A 21,984-nucleotide genomic window follows, 5' to 3' on the forward strand; every position below is an offset into this window, starting at 1 on the left:
ACTGTGGTTTACACTTGTTCCCTAAGAAATAATTTCATTAAGAAACTGCTGAATCCTCAAAACTGTTTTTTCCTCTCATTAATTTCCTAAGAGATTTGAAACAAATTCCTGAGGTCTGCATTCTTATCTCTTTTCACTGCTTTGTTGATCTGCTTTCCTGCAAAATCCACGAACTTCATCCCTTTTATGATCACTGTATGGGTTGCTGTGTTTTTCACACCTTCACACCACATCTCCCTGGTTTTGCAAGAAGCAAACGTCACACTTCTCTGTTACCGTTTCTTTTATTGTGGGATTTGGAAAAAAATTATTCACTAGTTAGTGCCTTCTCTGATTTTCCTGAGCAATCTGCAGGGGATACACTGCAGCGAGAGGGGTGGAGGTTAAAATCATGGGAAAACAACGTAGGATAATAAGAAACCAGGTTTTGGATAGGAAAAGGGGGAGTAGACATTCATCTAAATGAGTATTAAATTAAATCTGTATCTTCTCGTTCACATAATCCCTAAAGATTTACTCAGGGAGAGCTATTTAACCCCTCCCCTACGTTCCTGAAGTCTGAGGCCGGGGCAGGTTATGGCTCTGCCAAGGCCTCCTCTCCTGTCTGCTGCTCTCTGGGATTCAGAAACGATCCAGCAAAGCCGCCGAGGACTCGGCTCCTGTTTTAACCTGTCGAAGCACCCCAAATTACGAATTTTAGCCAAGAACCGAAGCCTTTCTTTCCGCTTTACGCTGATGTCGGGCCTGCGGGAGCGGGGCCTGCCGGGGCCCGGGCTGGCTGCGGGGGCGCCGCGAGATGCGGGCCGGGAGCCTCTGAATCTCCCCCCTGGCCTGGCTCCCACCCTGCCGCTCCGGGCGTGTCCCCGCGGCCTGCTCCGAGCGCCGGCCGTGCCCTTGGGCAGGGCCTTGCCACGCTCCGGTCACCGGGCGGCTCCCCGGGGCCTTTCCCCTCGGTCCCTGCGGGCGGGGCCGGGCGCGGCTCGGCGGGGCGGGACTACAACTCCCGGCGTGCCCCGCGGCGGACGCGGCGTCAGGGGGCGGGGACGGAAGCGGCTGCCGGGGGTTGCCGGAGCGTGGTCGTGCCGGCGGGGAGGCTGCGCGCGGAGGAAGTCTGGTCCCGCCGGCGCGCCGTCGGGCAGCGGCCGCCATCTTGTGCGGGAGGCGGCGGCGGCGCGGAGCTGCGCGGAGCTGCGCGGAGGAGCGGCGGTCGCGCCTGCCTCGCCTGTCCTCTGCCCGCCGTCCCGCTGCTGCGGCGCCATGTCTGCCGAGAGTCCCGAGCCCGCCTCGGCCGAGGAGCAGAAGGTCGGTGGCCCGGAGCCATGGCGCAGCTCCGCTGAGGAGCAGAAGGAGGCCCGCCGGGCTTCCTCGCCGCCATCCGCGCGTTGAGGCGGTGAGGGGGGCGCCGCGGCCGTAAAGGCGACGTTTCCCGGGTCCGGCCGTGGCCGGAGCCTCCTCGGAGCGGCGGCCCTCTCCGGGGAGGATCCTCGGCCCTTCCGTCGCCGCGGTAGGGGCCGGGGGAGCCGGGCGCCGGCCCCAGCTGTCCGCCAGCTCGGCTCGGGCGGGACGGGGCCCGGGAGGGAGCGGCGGGAGGGAGCGGCGCCGTGCTGCCGGCAGGAGCGGTGGGGCGAGCGCGGGCCCTGCCGCCCGCGGGTGGCGGAGGCGGAGGAGCGGCACCTCCATGTTGGTTGCTGCTCTGGGGCTTTCTCTGCTCCGGCAAATCCTTGGCGCGCCAGAGCCCGACCGGGCACTTCCCTGTGCCCTAAACTGGCTCGGCTCTCGCTCCCCCCCCTCCCCCGGCTCTCGCTCCCCCCTTTCCCCGGGGTCCCGCTCTCCCCCCCCGGCTCCCGCTTCCCCTCTGCTCCCGCTCATCCCTCCCTTGGGTCCCGCTCATCCCTCCCTTGGGTCCCGCTCATCCCCCCCTTGGGTCCCGCTCATCCCCCCCGGGGTCCCGCTCATCCCCCCCGGGGTCCCGCTCATCCCCCCCGGGGTCCCGCTCATCCCCCCCTTGGGTCCCGCTCATCCCCCCCGGGGTCCCGCTCATCCCCCCCGGGGTCCCGCTCATCCCCCCCGGGGTCCCGCTCCCCCCCGGGTGCGTGGCTGGCCGGGGCGTCCTAGGAGAGAGAATTTCAGCTCCCAGTAGGAGCAGATGGAGAGCAGCGATTATCCGCTGGCTAAACTTTTGTTTCCTAGAAAATCTTTACCTTTTAATGCAATCTATTTAGGAGGAGAAATAATCGAAAGCACAAGCGCTGTGACGTGTCCTGGTCAGGCTTTTAGGAAGAATAACTGGCTGGGTTATCTTACGGTGACACTGTTATGGCATCTCTGTAACTAATAATTGCATTTGGCTTCCTAGGTGGCTGCTGGTAGCAGGGCCCCTCTGTTGGCTGTGGCTTTAAGAAGCCGTTTGGGTTGTAGCCTTCTCACAGCTGTGTGGACTCAGTGGAAGTCTCCCCAGCTACTCCTGACAGGGAGCAGTTATGAAACACGAGTACTGCTTTGAAGGGGGCTAAAAGAAAAAGCTGAATCTACCTCAGCCGTCAAGTTTTTGTTGAATAATTTACAATTTGTAATACGAGTTAGTCATACAAGTAAGGAGGGCAACTGGGCTGGGGAAGGGACTGGAGCACAGATCCTATGAGGAGAGGCTGAGGGAGCTGGGGCTGTTGAGGCTGGAGAAGAGGAGGCTCAGGGGAGACCTCATCACTCTCTCCAACTCCCTGAAAGGAGGTTGGAGCCAGGGGGGGGTTGGGCTCTTTTCCCAGGCAACTCTCAGCAAGACAAGAGGGCACAAGAGGTCTCAAGTTGTGCCAGGGGAGGTTTAGGTTGGACATGAGAAAGAATTTCTTTAGGGAGAGGGTGATCAGACATTGGAATGGGCTGCCCAGGGAAGGGGTGGATTCTCCATCCCTGGAGCTATTTCAAAAGAGCCTGGATGTGGCACTCAGTGCCATGGGCTGGGAACCACGGGGGGAGTGGATCAAGGGTTGGACTTGATGATCTCTGAGGTCCCTTCCAACCCAGCCAGTTCTAGGATTCTAAGTAGAGCTTTGGGGGTTAATATGGAATGATACCTCCTCAGTAGAGGCAGTAATCAGAACCAGCTTCTGTGGTCTGTAATCTGTTCTTAAACACCTATGTTTTACTGCTTGACTTTACATTCATCTTGGGTGGACAACTGAAGGGTTACTGTTCATGTTCAGAAGCTATAAAATAAATCCCTAGCCTATGCAGCACTCTTAGAATAGCTCTGTAATAAGAGCACAGTAAAACATGTGGTAGCAAGTTTATTGTGATGCCTTCTAGTGTGTTCTGATGAAGTCAGGTAACTGGGGCTGATTTTCACTATGAAGTCTTGAAATGCAGTGCTTACCCAGTATTTTGAAAAATTACCCTTCACTTGAGAGATGAGTCCCTTACTGATCTACTAGTTTAGTTTTAATGTGATGGGGTGTTCAAGATAAATTCATAATGTCAGTACATTTTTTTTTCTGTGAGTTTATATCCTGTTAGGATATTGTGATATTTGTGCTGTTAAGACATTACAATATTAACCTTCACTAAAACTGCTTGTCTGGGCTGGCAGAATTGAACATTGACTCAGTTAATGCTTAGCTCTGAAATACTTGCATAAGCCCTTCTTGCAGTACTTATTAATACATTTGCTTTAAAAAGATGAAGCCCCTAAATTATCTTTGAGTCAGTGTTATGATCAGAGCTCTTTTCTAAACTTTGCTAACATGCTGGAAGGAGCTTGTGCATGTCTTAGGTGAGAAAGCTGTTGAACAAGAGAGTGATAGAGGTTGAAAACTTGCCAAAGAACTGAGTTTCCTGTTCTCAATGTGAAAACTCAAGATAGTGGCAGGGGGGAAGTTCAGCAACAAAAAAACTTCAGACGTTGCAGAACATATGTTTGATTGACTGGCTCTTTTTGCTTTCAAAGCCTGTGTTTTTCAGGAGGCTGTTAGAGGTGGTGCATTTTGTTGCTGAACTGGCTTTTGCCACACCAGTTCACTGTAGAGTTGTGCTGTTGTCATATTTTCCCCATTTTCTGCTTCACATTTTCTCTGATGTCTTTTGCTACAGGAGGGGAGCTCTCCATACCAGAGCTTGAAAAGTGGCTTTTCTTTTACCTATGGAGTTCAGTTGCTCAGCACATACAGAATTTAGGCTGCTGGTACCTTGGTAAAGATTAAAAGGAAAAGCTGTCTTTAAATGGGTTAGGTAACTCCTGTCTTCCTGGTAGATCCTTTTAATGAGGTAAGCAGCCCTCATTAGCTGTGTCAGATTCCTGCAGAGAACTAAAATGACAGCTCTTGTGTGGTTGTCACTAGGAAGAAGAGCGTGGTGTATCTTGATTCCTGTCCCCCTCAGTCATTTGTTAGTCACTTGGTTGTTGCTTCTGTAACTCAGAGGAGAATGCTGCAAGTGCATGAATAGCCTTGCTGCTTTGGGTTAAAGCCATTGTGGCACCACAGCACATTTCCAGGAGTGCTCAGTACTGTGTAGTCTGCAGAGGAATATAAGGTCAGGACATTCATGCAGTGATCTTCCCCAGAAGGATGTCTCAGGTCTCAGCAAGCTGGGGTTTAAAAGCCTTCTAAGCTGTGACTGAACACATTGCTTTCTGAGTCCATCTAAATTCTTGGCAAGTGCCCCCTGTATCCTTTGGCAAGGAGTTCTGCAGCTTAACTGTATTTTTTTCTGAAGAACAGTTGTCCTAAGTATTTTTTGAACCTGCCATCAGCGGGTTTTGTGTGACACCCCAAGTCTTTGTATTGAAATTTTAATTTTTTTTTAATTTAAATTTTAATTTTTTAAATTTAATTTTTTTAAAAAAAATTAAGGTTTTTAAAATTTAAAATTAAAAAAATAATTTATTTAGGTTTTTTGAGTCCTAGTTGGCTTTGGTCATCAAGAGTAAGTCAACAAAGTCTGTATGCCTTTTAGCTGCATTGATGCATAGCACAGGATTTTGTGTTCTGATTGCCTGCTGAGTGATGATTTGTCAGCTGTTTGAGTTTGCATAAATGTCTCCTTTGATGCAATATGAATACATATTTATGGAAGTTATTTATTGTTTGCCCTCTGTTCTTAAAAATTATCCCCTCTCTTTTACTACTGGCAAAACATGCCCCCTCCAATGGTTTGTCTGTTGGCTTAACAGTGAGTACCCAGTGATTCAGCATTAGGTGTTGAAAGTCTTTGGCTGAAAGGTTTGATCTTGAGAAAATCCCTGCAGTGTGGGCATGATAATGAAGCACATCAGGAAGAGCAGCAGCTGGAGAATATTTGGAGCACATGAAGACTGTGGTCATGGCTAATATGATATATAGTGAGAAATAGTATAATTCCATGTTCAGTAGTGCCAGGGAGACTTTGTACTTTTATTTTGCATATGTGTGCCTAGCTATGTTTCCATCTAATAGAAAGCATTGATTTCTGTCCTCATAGAAGTTGCTCTTAAACAGTTACTAGAATTTCTATCTTTTCTTGGTAGAAACATAATTCAGATTCCTGCTCTATTGTGCAAAGCTGCCTTTGAGAAATCTCTGCCTACTGGAGCAACTGGACAACGTGACATTGGAAATCTGTTGTTGTAACATTTGCTGCTGAGGTTCCTTACCAGAAAGATTTAGAATATTATAGAACTTTTTTGTAAGCTCTGTAGGAAAGCACTGGGGTGGTGGCTCTGGATCTTTGGTAATTTTGACTAAAGTAGCTCCCAGCTGCTTGTGTCTCTCTGTCCTCCCTGGTGCTGTGTTAAACACCTGTTTGTGCAGCTGCTTGGTGATCAGGGCTGTGAAACTGACCCAAATGAAATGCAGCTCAACAAGGGAGGAGGACAGTTTATTTTTTCAGTTAAATTTCTGCAACCCATTCGTGTGGAATGCACACAGTCATGCTGACTGATGCAGTGCAGAGGTTGGTGGCATAGATGGAAGAGAGTGGGAAGGAGCTGCAGAAGCATCTCTAAGTAGAAGGGGGAACTCAGCCACAGATGATTGTGAGGCCTTAATTTCAGTGGAAATTCTTCTTGCCTAGCTAAAAGTCTTTAATTTCAGATGATAATTCAAGAAGCACAGCAGTTGGTGCCAGTCGATACATGTTTTCCTTGAACTGGCAATGCTTTACAAAAAAAAAAAAATCCAAAAAAAAAGGCCCTGGCCAGTACTGGAAAGTAGGGAAACAAGAATTTGGAATAGAAGATACTTTAGAAATGATCTAATAGAAGAAATTGTAGTTCATACATCAAATTGCTACATGGACAGGAACAGATGTAAAGTAGAGGTTGTAGTTGAAAGACAGAATGTACAAATTGTAGTTTTTTGCCAATTACTATCTTAAAATTACTTTGAGCACCCATATTACACAGTATGCTTATGAAATAGTTGTTTTACACTCATTCACTGTCCAGCTGTCTTAATCCTCCTAATGTTAGGATAACTATAGACATGTATAGAGAAATACAGTATTGTTGCTATTTATTTGACAGCAGGGATGTTTTTATGACTGAGCCACCTTAATGCTGTTTGATCCCATTACAGTTAGAGCAGCCATACAAACCAGACTGTGCAAAGCAAGTGCTGGGCTGTGCAGCTCCATGATCAAACAGGCTCAGTTGAAACAAAAGTCCTCTGGATGTTGTCCAGCTTTCACTATTTGCTTGCTCTTAGCAAAACCCTTGTTTTCAGCAAAAATTGTTTTTGGTGGGGAGATTCTTATTATTACTATTTATTACTTAATTATTATTTACTGAATTCTTAAATTCAGTAAATTTAATTTTTAATTTTATTATTATTACTGAAATTATTATTTAATTTCAGTATAAGCTGCTTTTATGTGGAAGAGAAAGGTGTTAATGAGATGCAAAAACACATCTCCAGGAAAGGCATATGATGGGAGGCTGAACTCCTACGTTGCTGTCAGTGTTTGAGAGAGAATGTTGAAAATGTCTGTTCAGATAATTGATAGGTTTGCTTGGTAGCAGCAATTAGTATGTTGGTGAATTACCTGCTAAGGTATTCTGCATAAATAGTTGTTATTGTACATGTAATATATTGATAATTGTCTTTCAGGAAATGGAGGATAAGGTGATCAGCCCAGAAAAAGTTGAAGAAGCAAAGTTGAAAGCAAGATACCCTCATCTGGGCCAGAAGCCAGGAGGCTCAGACTTCTTGAGGAAGAGACTTCAGAAAGGAGTGAGTTCTTTATTGTCCACAGGATATGGACAAGGAATCACAAAAATCACATATCTGTGGTATTTTATTTCCCCCCCCCTGCTCCACAGGGCTTTGCCTGTGTAGTGCACATGCACTGTGCTGCTATGAGATCTAAACTTTGTCTGTGAGAGCACAAAGAAGAGAAATTTGTTTCCACAAAACAAATAACATTTGTTACAGTACTGTTATTATGTTACAGGATATCTGTTTACAGCATCAGGGGCTCAACTGCACTTTATAAAAAAAGTTCGACTTAAAAGCTGGCTCAATGCTGCTGTGATAGTTTTAATTAAACATTAGAGGTTAGAACCTCATTCCTGTGTTGTACCAGTCTTATCTTGCCCATTTTTATGTCCCCAGAACATATGTCCACTTTTATTATCCATGTTTTTAGCACATGAAAGTTTAGTGTTCTCTACTGGGTTACACCAGGCACCTCCTAACATCAGTGGCTTGAGAGCAGCAGTGTCACTCAGACCATGAACTAACCAAAAAATAACAGCAGAAGAATGAAGAGTGTGTTAGTATTTCAATGTTCTGCATTTAGCCAGTGTCTCTTGGTTTCTTAGTAATTAATCTGTTTATTTTTTTTAGTTTAATTATTCATAAAGTGATTATGTAATGCCTTTCAGGCATGCTAGAACTCTGCTCTTGGAATAACCTAGTGTATCAGTATTTCTAATGGTGCTTTCATTGCTGTCAATTATTTTTTTTCCTATTGTCTAGGTGTTTTGAGTGTGTGCAATGATTCCAAGCATATATTCTTCAGAAACCAGCTATTTGAGTTCAGTGCTGCTCTAATTCTGTGCTACCTGGTAACAGCTCCTGGAGATTGTTACTCTTGGTGGGGTTTTTTGATAACCTTTTTCTCAGAAGTTGGATCGTGTAGATTAGGTGACTTCTTTTGTGACTTCTTATGCTGTCACAGGCAGCCTAACTGAGCCTTCAGTGTAAGTGTAGGCACAAAGGGTAGAAGGTGAGTATCTGGTGATAAATCAGGAAAACAGACCAGCACCCTAACAAAAGAGTGATGGCCATGAAGGAATTATGACTGCTTGCACTCTCATTTCAACTCACGAGTTCAAATGCAAGGAAAACTTACCACCAATAACAATCTGTAAAGTATATTCATGCACTATTTAGCACTATTTAATGCAAAGTTTCTTGCAGCCTGCATTTTCAAATTGAGCAGAGGTAGACCAGTAAGCATCTTAATAGGCTGGGGTTTTGCTGCTTTGATGAACATTGTGGATGCCAGTTTGTAATCTGCTTTCTTCAGTTCTCTATTCCTGGTATGGTGGGAATAACTGTCTTCCACTTGATTTTTTTTATTATTTTTGTTTAGTGCACTCAGTATCTTAAATGAAGAAGCATCTTTACTTGATGTACTGGTGTACTTGGGCTGCCTGAAGTTTAAAATAGAGTGAGGATAGTGAGTGTGCTTTCAGAGAGTGTTTCTGACACAAAGGCACCTGGACAGGCACAGTCAGGGTGAAGGGAATGATCAAATTCTGTGAGAAGCTGGAGTAAATCAGAGGAAAATACAGGAATAAGTTAAAAATGGACTAACAATCTAATGTTTGAAAGATGGTAGGTTTCCTTGGATATTCTTCTGTATCTGTGTAGTCAACTGTAGCCCATATTTTCTTTGGCAAGTAGGACACACTCTGCCCATTGATATTTGCTCTCCAGAAATGTTCTTTGTTGGGTGCACACAGCATCATTAGCAGACTTTCTCCAGAATAACAGTAGATGGAAACCAAGCTGCACTATGTTTCTGCAGGGGGCATCTCTTTGGAGCTCTTTCACAGACATATGGTCATGATTGTGAGCAGCAGTTGACAGTGTAAAACCTGAACAAAAGAAAAAAAAAAAGTATTTTGGGTTCATATGACAATGTTCAAAGTCATGGGTTACAGCTACTGTAAGGGTAGGCCTCATAATAAGATTTTAATAAAATACAACTTCTGCAAAATGTGTCCATCAGCATTTGAAGATTTGATGCAGACCTTGGATGGAATTCCATGCATTGTCTCTCTTACCATGATGCAGACACATCATAATAGTGATTTGGCTTTAACATCCATAGATAACTTAATGTCTGTCAATTAAAAAACCAGAATTGTTAGAGGTAAGGCTAATGAAGTTTGCTGGGATGTCATGGAACACTGCTTTAGAAATTCAAACTTAATGTACTCACTTTTGTATTCAGAAGAAATCTGAAGGGTGGTTTAAGAATTTCCTTCACAGTGCCTTTCAGAAGGACTACACAGCAGGTTTGACTTCACTAAATAATTGGTTTGGGAACTCAGGGATTACAGTTTCACTGTCTTGATGTATGCAGATCAGAGATTTCCTTGTTAGCATGAGGTTTCATGTTCCTTTGACCTCCTGGTATGATAGAGCAGGTGCTGTTCTCAAGCTTTAGTTCATTGTTTGGTTCTTCAGCAAAGCAGAACTTGTTCACTGCAACAATTTAGAAGCCCCAAGGTTTCACTCCCCTGAGAGAGCAGAGCTCTTGAGAAAACCAGGGCAAAAATAATGCTCATGTATGGCATGAGTTTAATGGTATATGTGGAACCTTAACTGCATACTTACCTGCTGGTCAGAGTTGAGCTATTTGTGCTTAATAGTTGTGTTAAAATTGTTTTATTTTTTAGTCAACACTGAGCTTCCTTGCCAAATTGGGGAGGTTTTGGTACTGCTTTTAAAATGCAACGGGTCTATTTAACCACGTATTTGAGTGTATGCATCTGTTAAGATTCCAAGCTTTTAAATATGTGTGTGTTTTGTCTCCTAGCAAAAATACTTTGATTCTGGTGATTACAACATGGCTAAAGCAAAGATGAAGAATAAGCAACTGCCTACTGCAGCTCCTGACAAGACAGAAGTCACTGGTGACCATATTCCTACCCCTCAGGATCTTCCACAGAGGAAACCATCTCTTGTTGCTAGCAAGCTGGCTGGCTGACCAGAACACCTGAACTGCATGATTATTCTCATTCCTGTTATTTCTCCTTGATAGTTATTTCTCACCCTCACACCCCCCTTTTTCTTTCTTACACTAAGTCATGAGACTGACAGCTTTGCCCGTAGCGATAGCATGTGCTGCTATTGTAAAGGAGTACTGTTAAGAGTAAAACGTGTAGTATTTGAACTAGTTGAGAACAATGCACTGATTAAAAAGGACAAGTTTGGTTAGAGCAATGTAATCTACTTGAAAATGTACATATTGCCCATTTTCCTAGTGTAGGACTGGTTCCAGCAAGTGACATCGCAAGTTTTACAACTTCTAATGTTTCTGCTTTTGTTATTTCATCTTAATTACAGCCTATTTGTATTTAATATAACCTCCAGTTGTGTTGGGTTTTTCTTCTGTGTTTGGGTTTGCTGTCTAAAATAGAGGTTTAGACCACAAGTCTCTAGATGGTAAAGCATGTATTAAAGAAAAAAGACAGGGCTCTGATTGAATTTTGTTTCTGCTTTTGAACTTGAACGGCCTTAAACCTGTTTCAGCTTTAACAATAGAGTTTTTACTTGGGCAATATTTGCCCATTCTGGTGTAACTCTTGTGAATCTAGTGCTTATTGACAACTGCCTGTTGAAGCTGGTATGATTTTCAGTTCTGTAGTTTAGGACACACTTTCGTTGAAGATGTGAATGAAGTGTGCATGTGCATAGACTGTTGAATTCACTCTTGTGCCATTTTTGTAAATACAATAGTTTTGCACAACTTTTTGCAAACGTCTCTTAGTTTTACATTTAACAAAGCAGACAATGTGCCAATCAAAGCACAAGTAATTCTGTTATCTTTCAAAGTCCTGTCCTGAAACTGAGAGCCCAGAATCTTCCTACTGAAAGTAAAATCTGAAATTTATGAAACACTGACACTTGACTCAGCCTCTATGTGCTTGCAGCTGCATATTTTGTTCTGCAACAACATCCAGCATTCAAGTATAAACCTGGAATTTGCCCTGCAAGTGCCCTTTCTGTTCAACAGCTCGTTAGGCTTTTAAAGTTGAAATGCACTGTCTGATGACATGAAATGGCTGAAGGTCCTGGTCTAGAGTTTTCTGTGTGGCAAACTCCAAACCTGGGCTTGATAAGGTTTGATAGGCAGTTGTCTCTGGGCTATTTTAGACTTCTGGAAGCAGAAGGGTGTAATTTTTTTTTTTGTTTTCTCATGGACTTGTGAAGTGTTGGTAAACTAACTCCTTTGCTCTTTGTTAACATCAGCCTCTCATTGGCTTTGGGGAAACAAAAGAACTGGGAGTTCTCAGTGAGAACTGAGAAATAGGGAACTTTTCATGTCAGAAAATGGGAATGAACTTCAGTTCATCTTTATGATGCAGGCTGTAAGTAGAAGATTGCCAAAATGCATAGTTGATATTAGGTAACTATGCATTTAAAAGCATGTTTGTTCAGTGAAATCAGAATATTGAAAGTGCAGTAAGTAATTAATCTTAGTGGAGGTAATCACAGCCTTGTTGTTCTTTGGATTTATAAGAAACCCTTTAAAAAGATCAGTTTAGTGAATATTTTTTTTATTTTAAAGAAACGGTTCTGAAACAGCCTATTAAAAGCAAAACACCACTATGGTGTTACCAGAAAACACTCAAAAGATGCATGTTTTTAGGAGGATGTGCTTTTTGTTGACATATTAAGAAAGGTCTTGCAAGGTAAAGGACTGCCAGTCAAAAAACAACACTGGCTCATGTTTTCTGCAATGCTCTCTTCCAGAGGCAAGTAGAAGAAAACGATCAAGAGAAAGTGGAAAATCTTGATTTGGTTCTGCTTTGATCAGAATGTGGGCCAGGTATATTGGTGTCTATAGAATGTCTTAAGTTCAGAGAAGTCATTCCAGAGAATTTCCAAATTGCTAACCCAATTCTTTTGAAGTCTGTTTAGCACGTTTCTAGTGATTAAATGGGCTCTGTCAAGCCTGTTCTTACTCCTTATCCTCCTCTAATATTAGGAAGAATTTGTGAATTTTTTTTTTTTTTTGTTAAACAGGTTGAAGAAATGGACTTTCTTGACTTCTTTAAGTAAGAAATTAGGCTGGGAAAATAGCAAGGAAACCAGATATATTGAAGCTAAAACTGCTTTTTATAGTTGTTTGTCCTAACGTGAAGATCCCTCTTTATTTTTATATGTATAAATGAAACTGAAACCTAATGCTGGGACTGGGCCTGAAACAAATTTTGAACCGTTTAAGGTGACTTGCTGTGTGCTGTCTGGTGCCACTCTTCTGTGGCTCACAGAGGCTGAGCTTTCTTGATTTTATGGGAAGGTTTAACAAAATAGCCATGAAAACATTCCACTCACTTAGCTGTGACTCAGCTTGTCCTGCTGGCTGGACAGCACGAGCTCTGCTGATCACCTGGTGACGTGCAGCTCCTGATATTACTACCAGTTCAGCTCTGAATCTGTTATCCATGTGTATATTTGAAGTACTGTAACACTTAACTAGGTCAACGACTGATTATGAGCCTTCACATCTGACAGACCTCAGCAGCAGGCACAGCTATTTTGATTCTATACACTGTATAAAAATGTAAGTCCAATAATTCACTTAACAGGAAATCAAAGATGACTGCAAATCGATGCTTAACCTTTCAGCTTGCTTACAGCAAGATAACTCAGCTATCCAAACTTATGTACATAATGTATTATATGAGTTTTACCATTTGATAATTACCTTTTTCAAAGAAAACCTGTCCACACTGTAGACTGGCAGTCCCTTTCATATCTTGCCTTGACAGATAGACAGTGTTCAGTTGTTAGAGTAGTACTCATCTAGGCTTATCATAGCAGATAGCACCAACGTTTTATGCAGAATAGTTAAGTGGATTAATTACAACTTCACAGATATGTCCCCAAATCTGTAGCACCAAAGGCTTCCCTCTCATTGTTCTTGATGTAGTAGGACAGTGCTTGTGTAAAGGCCACAGGAGTACATTTTGTTGGACATATTTACACCCAATCAAGATGTTAAGGTGATAAAAATGTCAATTGTTCTTTACCAACTCACACATTGTATAGTATACAGAATAAATTGATCTACTTAGTTTTTATTGCAACATGAAGACTTGTCTTGTCTTTACTGTGGTTTCCTAAAAGATGCTGCATACTTCGGTGTTCCCTATGGAAAATTTCTAAAACCTAAATCTTGCTACTCTGTATCATTAAAAATATGACTGGGCTTTGGTTTCTAGTATGTTAGACTACAGAATTACTTTAATGTAATCACATTTATATATATTTCAGTGCTTATTTTTCTAATAAGGCAATTAAAGCTTATTGTTTGAAAACTCCGTAACAGATGATTGTTTTGGTCCCTTGCACTGAATGAAGGGCATTTCTGGGAGCCAGCTTGGCATGGAGAAGTTTGCATTGCTGTAGGCTGCATTGCCCTGAATATGGCAACATTTCCCAAAAACCAAGGTTCTGGGAAAAGCCCAACGAATTCCATATTCAGAGTGTGACTGTGATGTGGATCTTTCCTCAACTTCAAGATTGCCGTGGTATATTTACACAATCAGCTTGGTCACCGAGGTCATGATAACATCCTCTAGACTTTGCACCTGTAACAAACTGAGGAGAAAAATGCCATTTCAAGTAGTTTCATTCAAATCCTGCACTGTGGCAGTGCAAAGGCTGCCTTAACACTGGCATTAGTAACCCAGAGGAACTTATCTGGATTGCTGTGTGTGGGGTGGCATCAATCTTCAGGCAAAGCCAAGCCACTTAAATTACAGGCTTATCACCTAAATCTTTCTAATTAGGGCTGGGGCAGGTACAGTTGCACAGCCCTGTGCTCAGGGAAGCTTTGCATTTAGTGGCCATGCTTCCAGAACACATTATTCAGGAGGGAGGCAAGCTTGCAACAGCCTGGTTATTTCATGTCTGGGTGTTTTCTGTGTGGTTGGAAACAACAGACTGGAGGGCACACAAGCAGGATGAGTAGTTTTTTTTTATTTAAAGTGAAGCTGGGCTGAATGTGTGGTTTGATTATTCCTGCTTTAATAGAAGTGAGCCTCCCACCCTCTTTCAGATTCATGTCTTTGGCTTCTTCATTCCAGTTTCTGGCATCAATAGATCCAGAGTCACTTGAAATTTTAAAATTTCTATGCCTATTCAAAGCACTTCAAAGACTTCCCTTGAATATTTCTGGGGTAGTAGCACAGCCTTGACATCAACTTGGAAAAGCTTTAGGGGCACATGACTGAATTACCCCTTTTTTCCCCAGATGGTGCATCTTTGTTACAGTGAGGATGCTGCTTGATTTAGGGCAGCCATAAATATTCTTGCATCTTTCTATCAGGCACAGGAGTCTGTCTACACACTGCTTTGGAAAATATTGACAAAGCCTCCACCTTGAGTTGGATGTTTATTTGACTTTGGTTTAAAATGAGAAGATGAAATACTTTTTGTTTGTCTAAACCTGATAGGTTTAAGTTTGGTTTAGGCTTTTTTATCTTATTGCTGAAGTGTCAAGAGTTCTTATTAAAATATGGTAAAGGAATACGATTGGATAATCTGCCAACTTCCCTTGACAATGTTAAGGAATAACCAGGTACTGACATTCCTGGTGCAGGGAGTCTCCCCAGAGTCTGCACTGATCCTCTGCTGGTACTTCTGGCTGGGTTGCTGTTTCCTTACAGGGTTTTAGGAAACAGACAGGATTTGGATTTTAAAACACCCAGCATTTTCTTGTTGAATTATAAGGCTGAAATCACAAGGATGCTTAAATGCAAGAGTGGGAGCTATGGGGTCTTCTGAACTTCAGGTTTGTTCTCTGGTGGTGGTTGGAGTATGAGAATATAGGAAAGGATAGGAGGGGGATTTTAATCTATGAATTCCTCAGTCCATCTTTCCAGTGAAAGCCACTTGGAGTTTAACTGCTGGTCAACGTGGAAGATAAAAAAAGCTTTTCAGGAGTGGAAAGGCCCCTCCCCTGTGCCACATGAACTATCTTGTGTTCCTTATGTTACCATTTCATAGGATTTCTGTGCCTCTACTGAGTTCCCTTTTTTATTTGGCCAACAGAGAACCCACTGCTCACTTACAGTGTGACAACAACAGAATAGAAAATCCTAATTGAGAAGGGAAATTTTCTGCTAGAGTTGAGCAGATCGTGGATGTAACCAGAGCATAGATACAAGAAAAAAGATAGGACAGATGTTTTGTAGTCACTGCTGGAAAAAAATTGCATAAAATAATCCAAATTAATAGAAAGATTATTTTTTTTTAATTGGGTTTAAATTCAGTATAAAATTCTGCATATGGACTGGAATATATATTCTGGGATATATATTCTGACACCAGTGCCATGGCTGATGTTTTTGGAATACCCTGGGATATATATTCTGGCACCAGTGCCACAGCTGATGTTTTTGGAATACCCTGGGATATATATTCTGACACCAGTGCCACAGCTGATGTTTTTGAGAAGATGCTATGCAAGGTAAGAGATGAGGAAAATCTTGCCAGCAAATTTTTGATGCTGGAGACACATCTTGAAGTAGTAATTAAGTAGTCAGTCTAGAAACATTACAAACAGGTTGTTTCTTGGTAACTTTCAGTGGCCCCAATTCTTGTCCTTAAACGACAGATTTGAAATCCTGGTTTATGCAAATTGTGTCAAATCATAGCATATTTTGGACTCAGATATCTATTTTTTGCTGGGGCTTATAATTACATTTGGCTCCCGTGCTCCAGCTGTGACTGGCTGATACAGTTAATCCACAGGCCAAGCAAACTCCTGGAATGAGGGTGTTTGACTGTAGCACAGCTACCATCCCAAAGAAAGGACACTAAATACCACGTGGGAAGCATCACACTGCCAGAGGGGATGCTCAGCTCCTTTCTGAGGACAAAACTAACATTTCTGTGGTTCATACATTGAGATTCTTAGATAAAGCCTGTTAAAGGTGCATGCTCACATCCTTAAATTAAACCCAAATCATTTTTGTGTTACATGTGAAAGGTGACTTCTAGCTTTGTAGATCCCTGTTTTGCCATAATGTACATGTGAAGAGCAGCTGTGAAAGCTTCTAAGCACAAGCTTTTTGACTTGAAAAACTTCACCCCTGACCTGAAGAGCAATTCACAGGAACCAGTTCTGGGCTTCTCACAGGACTGAGAGCAAATGTCCAGTTCTGCTGATGAGCATGAGCCTCCTAGGCATGGGACAGTCACAGTAACTGTGGGGGATAATCCTGGGCACACTGGCAGATCATGGGAAGGAAAATATTTTTTAAAATTCCGTTCTCGTTAGTTTCAACTCTCCCAGCAAAGTCAATGATTTTTTTTAACCTCTTTTCTGAACTTAGTAACTTTAGTAGTCTGTGATGATACTATGTGTCTGCAGCTAACACAAACAACTCCAGGTAAGGCTTCGTATTTTGTTCTTGACTTTTTTGCAGCTGTGTGCTTCTTTCTCCACCTCCTTTCCTTCAGAGAGCAGCAGTAAAGTACAGCTAGGGGCTGTTTATTCTGGGAGTCAAGATAACTTGATTTTTATTTCTGGCTGTTAGCAAGTTGATGAGTGATTTTTTGATGAGGTCACCCATCTCTTTCAAGGCTCAGGTTCTCTGTAGAGCACGTTTGTTCCTTTGATTGTCACAGCAAGTTTCAGGGCAAGTACAGATGTTACCCACTGAATACAGAGCTATTATCTGAATAGATGAGTTTTGCAGACATGATGAACTTCAGTGGCAAGTATGGCAAAGATAACTTTAAAACTTGGTTTGTGTTTTGGACTACTGGGACTGGTAGAATGCATTCCTGGGGTGAAAAAGGAAAGAGAGCTCTAGCTTCAGTTCTGCTGTTGAAAGACCTGTAGCTGTAACCTGAACTGTAAAAAACCTCCCTATTAATGATTAATGAAGCCATGAGGTGCCATCTCAAGACCTAGCTAGGACATGAATTATGCTTTTCATTCCTTTCTGACGCGGATGTTAAACTTCTGGAAAATGCAAACCTTCATTTCTTGGTGACTGAAGGGACTTTTATGGGCCTAGTGCTCTTCAGTGTTTCCAGAAGTGGTTTGAATGATAATGATGCAACCAAGCTGGGAAAGGCTGTAAACAATTCAAAGGGTGGGATTAGAATCGGAGCAAGAAAACAAAAAATAGAAGATTTGGCACCTGGGAAATGCATGCAGCAGCACACAACAGGAATGGTTGGCCAGGCTGCCAGCCGGGCACTTGGCTGAGGCTGCTGCACAGGAGGGCCACCTCCTGATGGTGGTGAGGAGGTGATGGATGGCGAGGAGAACTGCCCGTCAGAGAAGGGACTGTTCCCGGTTTTGCTGATGCCCGTGTGGCAGATCCTGAGCGAACCGTGCCTCGTTAGGCATAGGGGCTGTGAGCAACAGGAGTTACAAACGTCCCTAATGAGGAAACGAGTAATCATAGAATCCTAGAATTGGCTGAGTTGGAAGGGACCTCAGAGCTCATCAAGTCCAACCCTTGATCCACTCCCCCCGTGGTTCCCAGCCCATGGCACTGAGTGCCACATCCAGGCTCTTTGGAAATATCTCCAGGGATGGAGAATCCACCCCTTCCCTGGGCAGCCCATTTCAATGCTTGATCAATCTGTGCAGCCGAGGAGATGGGCGGGGGGGTCACAAGGAGGCACATGAGAGCGGGGAGGAATAGCGGGTTTTGCCCAGCGCGGAGGCGGGGGCTGGGGCGGGAGGCGGACAGCTCAGCTGCCCGGGGCTCTCGCAGTCCCGCTCTCCGGCACCCCGCCCTCGGTAAAGGCCGTGCCGCCGCCCTCGGCGTTCGGGCGTTGCGGGGAGAGGAGCTGCCAGCGCCCGGGTCCCGGTGGCAGCTGCCCGGCCGCCGGTGGGAGGCATCGCGCTGCCCGCCTCCCCGCCCGCCCGCCCGGCGCTCCCACAATGCACAGAGCGGGGCAGCCCCGCCGCCCGCCAGGTAACAACATGGCGCGCCGAGCCCGGGCCGACGCCTGAGCATCCTCCCGCCCGCCCGCTCTCCTCCGCCGCCTCCCGCCGCAGGGCTGCAGCAGAGGGGCCGCCTGCCCGGGCCCTGCGCCATGGCAGCCTCCGAGCTCTACACGAAGGTAGGGCGGCGGCGGGACCGGGGGCTGCGCGGGGCTGCGCGGGGCTGCGCGGGGCTGCGGTAGCGGCGGTGGGGGAGAAACGCGGCCCGGGCGGACATCTGCGCTCCCGGCGCCGAGCGGAGAGCGCGATGGCGCGGGCAGGGCCGGCGCTGCCACCCGCGGGGTCGCCCCGGCAGGAGCCGGCGCCTCTCCCCGGAATGGACCCGACATCCCCGCCGGGAGCGGGGGGCCGGTACCGCTGGCGGTGCGTGCCCGGCCCGGTGAGTCACGGCCCCGGGGCGGTTCTGCCCGCCGGGCCGGGCCGGGTTGGGGGCGGCGGGGAGGCACCGCCGCTGCGGCGTCTTCTCCCGCAGAGCAGCGCAGGGGAGGTGCCCGCGTTGCCCTCCCGCTCCTGGGCTCCGCGGTCCGGCCGGGGACGAGCGGCTGGGCAGGGATGCGCCGATGCCCTGCCCTGCCCTGCCCGTCCCTGCTGCTCCGGGATCGCCTTCAGAAATCCCACCCCGCTCCTTGTAGAAAAACATCTCACCGGAGACGCTTCGATCTGATGACACCGCACCTTTAGATTGTATTTATTCCTTTGGCAGTTGTTGAGACGCCCTGCAGTCAGCAGGGATGTGGCGTGTGACTCTTGTGTGCTTTTTAAACAGACGTTTTTTTAAGGTTTTTAAGCGTGTGTGTTAGTATCTTGGCTTCCACCCGGAAACAGTAACTGCTACATGCATCTCGGTGATGGCAAAGCCTGGAAGTCGAGAACCATTGAAGCATCCGTTTATCTGTTACCAGTGCACTGCTTCCATTGCTGTGCCTTGATTTAGTGCAAAAATGTGGAAGAAAAAAAAAAAAAAAAGAAAAGAAAAAAGACAGACAACAAGGTTTTTAAGGACATAAGGGATCAGTGGAGTCGTCAGAACTGAGCACTGCAGTACAACATAGCAAACTCCAAATACTTACTTTGAAAAGCTTGCACAGTCACAGTGGGTTTTATGGAAAGCAATGCCATCTATATCCTTCCAGTCCTTTATGAAATAACTTTAAATTATCCCCAGTCTAACTGTGGGTGAAGAGAGAAAGGGAAGGAAACAGCCTTTTTGGTTTGGCATGGATGGGTCACGTTATTTGCAGAGTCCTCCCAGTCAGAAATGGTGGGCAGGACATGGACTGGGGATTGATGCATCAAACTGGACTGTCCTTTCCATAGGCTTGACCATATCTGAATGGCTGCATCCCCTAAAGAATCCTGAATACATTAGTTGAGAGGAGGCATTTTGGTGTCTTGTTTCTCATAGAAGAGTATTTCATTATTTCAGAAGGGGATGAAAAGTAACATTTTGATCACGAGAGCAGTGGTACTGCAGAGTTGTTCCCCTGTGTAAGAAGTTATTTTGAAAAGGTTTTCTTGATTTCTCTCTCTCTTTGTAGATGTTCTTACTATAGGGGTAGATTGTCTTATAAGGAATTGATCAGAAAGACTTTTTTTTTTTGCTTCCAACCCTGTCTGACCTTGAATTCAGTTCCTGAGTGGTTAAATCCTTTGTTAAATCATTCTGCCCCCAAAATATGGGTGTCCTGCTGTCTTGGGACTATCTTACAGTGGAAAGCTCAGAGTCTGTTGTAGTTCCTGAGGAGAACATGGCTCTGAATTGGGCACTGGGATGGGGAAGCTCCATGACATTCAAGAGATATTGCCTCTGCTGTCTTCCCCTCTTCTGCCTTTTTCCCCAGGTCAAGCCATCATTCTGCTAAGTCACATTCAGTATCTGCTCCTTGATTAAGTAACATAAATAATGGATTTAAGGTCATAGCATGCAGAGGTAAGGAGAGCAAACAGAAAGCCAAACACGTGCAGGAATGAACTTCAGTAGGGACTTGCTGGGTGACAGCAGCCAGTGAGATGGCTTCTGTGCTTCACTGTCACACCACTGGCTGTTGCCTGCTTTAGAGCTGTGTGCAGGCACAGAAAGAGTCCCTTCCACCTCTTTTTGTACAGGCAGAGTCAGGGTTGTCATTCAGAACAGCTGCCCGAAGTATCACAGCTTCCAGGAGAGCATTGACACAAGGTATGGCATTGGCACAGATATTCCTCTGGGAAGCAGGGTAAGGGGTGGATTTACAGCACATCATTGCTGACTCTGCATGTGCTTTGTCCTGAAGGGAAGTACCTGGCAGTGCCCTTCCCTCTCCCACTGGGAACCCGTGTCCCAGCTTGCCTGAGCTGTTGAGGTTGCTGTGTTCGTGTGAGTTACTTGGTACAACAGCTGGTAAAATTGTTAGTGACTGGATGACCAGTGTTGCAAAGAAGCTGTCAGTACTTTTTCTAATGCTGTCTGAGACCAGGAAAAGCAGACTCCTTATTTCCAGCTGTGGTTTCTGGAAGCAGGGTGCCCTGTTGGATGCTTCAGTGTTGTCCAGTTTTGCTGACAATGCATTCTTGAGTCTTCAAAGTTGGTTTCTTTGCATGCCAGGCTAAAAATAACACCCACTGCCCCAACCACATGAGCCATCTTGGAATAGCATAAAGGAACTCCTATTTTCCTAAGCTAAACTTAATTTTTTTTTTTTTTTTTTTTTTTTTAGAAACCAGCTATATATGTTTTTGAAGAAGTCGTTCCACTTCTATTAAAATCTTATTCCTTTGATTCATCCAGGTGCATATCTAGACTTGGTGACCATTTAGACAGCCCTATTGTTGTGCATGGTTGTTTTTAATGTGGAAATTGTGATTTAAGTTAAAGGACTGGCTCTAGGACACTCACAAGCTGGTTGTGAACGATGGGCATAAACCATGCCAGGCTTTGTATTCCTCTGCCCAGTGATGCTACAAATGCAGTGATGCTTCTTCAAGGCATTAGCTTTGGTTTTGGGTGCAGCACTTTAGAAATGCTCCATGGGCTTATATCCCAGGCATTCTTATCTAAAATGTTGTGACTGGGAGCTCTCTTTAACTTGTCCTGTCGGACATTTATCAGTGTCAGGTTGCTTGCTGGTCCTGCTGTAAGATTGTTTCTGAAGCTTTTGGTTCTTCCACTTTGGACACAAGCTTAGGAGGATCTTCATGAGTTTCCTGACTCACTATAGCCCTGCTGAGTGCTGCTCAGATGTAGTTGATCAGCATTCCAGTAGCTGTTGACCATCAGCAGATGTAGAGCTATTTCTACTGAACCACAAAAAATTGATAGGGACAATCAAGGCTGTGCTTTGGCTTTTGTGAAGTGTAATCTGCTTTCCTTGGGACTTAAGAACAAACGAGAACGTTTTGCCTAGACCTGGAATTCATCTGACTTCTCTGTACTGACCCAACCACCACGTTTTTTGCTTCATTTCATCTTTCTGAGTTTCAGGTCCATACAACCAGGCCCCACCACATGCTGTCAATGCCTTAGATGAAAATTAATAAAGCAGATCAGCTGAAACTAATAAAGCAGATCAGACATTGCGTTTATGCTGCCTCTTTTAAAGTCAGAGTAAAGAGTTGACATCACTTGGTAATTTTTTGTTCTCTATCCTTTTTTCCCTGGGTTTGAGTTGTTTCTGTTTCATGCTGTGCTTTCCTAGAGCATCCTGCTTTGCCCTCTGGGGATTTCTGGTTTGGTTTTGTGGGGCCGTATGCAATGCACTTATTTATTTACCCATTCAGTCGGATTTTTAATTATTTTTATTCTTGCAGCTACTAATA

At 44.7% G+C, this 21,984-nt stretch overlaps 3 protein-coding genes across 4 annotated transcripts in view; 2 read left to right on the plus strand and 1 right to left on the minus strand.

Annotated features, from left to right (window-relative positions):
• Window positions 1–681: 681 nt before the first annotated feature.
• Window positions 682–1,701, minus strand: LOC139801182 (serine/arginine repetitive matrix protein 3-like). The gene has a single exon (XM_071755162.1). It carries the CDS (start codon window positions 1,678–1,680, stop codon window positions 697–699), a length of 984 nt encoding a protein of 327 aa, XP_071611263.1. The 5' UTR covers window positions 1,681–1,701; the 3' UTR covers window positions 682–696.
• On the plus strand, window positions 1,174–13,542 carry ARPP19 (cAMP regulated phosphoprotein 19). Of its 2 annotated transcripts, none has more exons than XM_071755163.1 (3): window positions 1,174–1,302; window positions 7,080–7,202; window positions 10,024–13,542. In XM_071755163.1, the coding sequence occupies exons 1-3, from the start codon at window positions 1,258–1,260 to the stop codon at window positions 10,192–10,194; spliced, it is 339 nt and encodes a 112-aa protein (XP_071611264.1). In that variant the 5' UTR covers window positions 1,174–1,257; the 3' UTR covers window positions 10,195–13,542. The 2 variants fall into 2 exon arrangements, with proteins under 2 accessions (XP_071611264.1, XP_071611265.1); XM_071755164.1 differs by lacking the exon at window positions 1,174–1,302 and adding an exon at window positions 1,372–1,390.
• Window positions 13,543–18,173: 4,631 nt separating this feature from the next.
• The window catches only part of MYO5A (myosin VA), a 108,046-nt gene continuing 104,235 nt past the window's right edge, over window positions 18,174–21,984 (plus strand). The window contains exon 1 of the mRNA XM_071755165.1: window positions 18,174–18,311. Coding sequence (XP_071611266.1) covers window positions 18,285–18,311 — 27 coding nt within the window. The 5' untranslated portion in view covers window positions 18,174–18,284. The remainder of the gene's footprint in view (window positions 18,312–21,984) is intronic.

The sequence above is a fragment of the Heliangelus exortis genome, chromosome 11, assembly GCF_036169615.1.
Source record: "Heliangelus exortis chromosome 11, bHelExo1.hap1, whole genome shotgun sequence".
Classification (NCBI taxonomy): domain Eukaryota; kingdom Metazoa; phylum Chordata; class Aves; order Apodiformes; family Trochilidae; genus Heliangelus; species Heliangelus exortis.

Excerpts from the sequence above, each read along its gene's own strand:
- LOC139801182 (XM_071755162.1), bottom strand. The coding sequence starts at position 1,680 with ATGGAGGTGCCGCTCCTCCGCCTCCGCCACCCGCGGGCGGCAGGGCCC.
- ARPP19 (XM_071755163.1), top strand. The coding sequence starts at position 1,258 with ATGTCTGCCGAGAGTCCCGAGCCCGCCTCGGCCGAGGAGCAGAAG. Across the intron at positions 1,303-7,079 it reads CCTCGGCCGAGGAGCAGAAG|GAAATGGAGGATAAGGTGAT; the intron begins GTCGGTGGCCCG and ends ATTGTCTTTCAG. Across the intron at positions 7,203-10,023 it reads GGAAGAGACTTCAGAAAGGA|CAAAAATACTTTGATTCTGG; the intron begins GTGAGTTCTTTA and ends TTTGTCTCCTAG.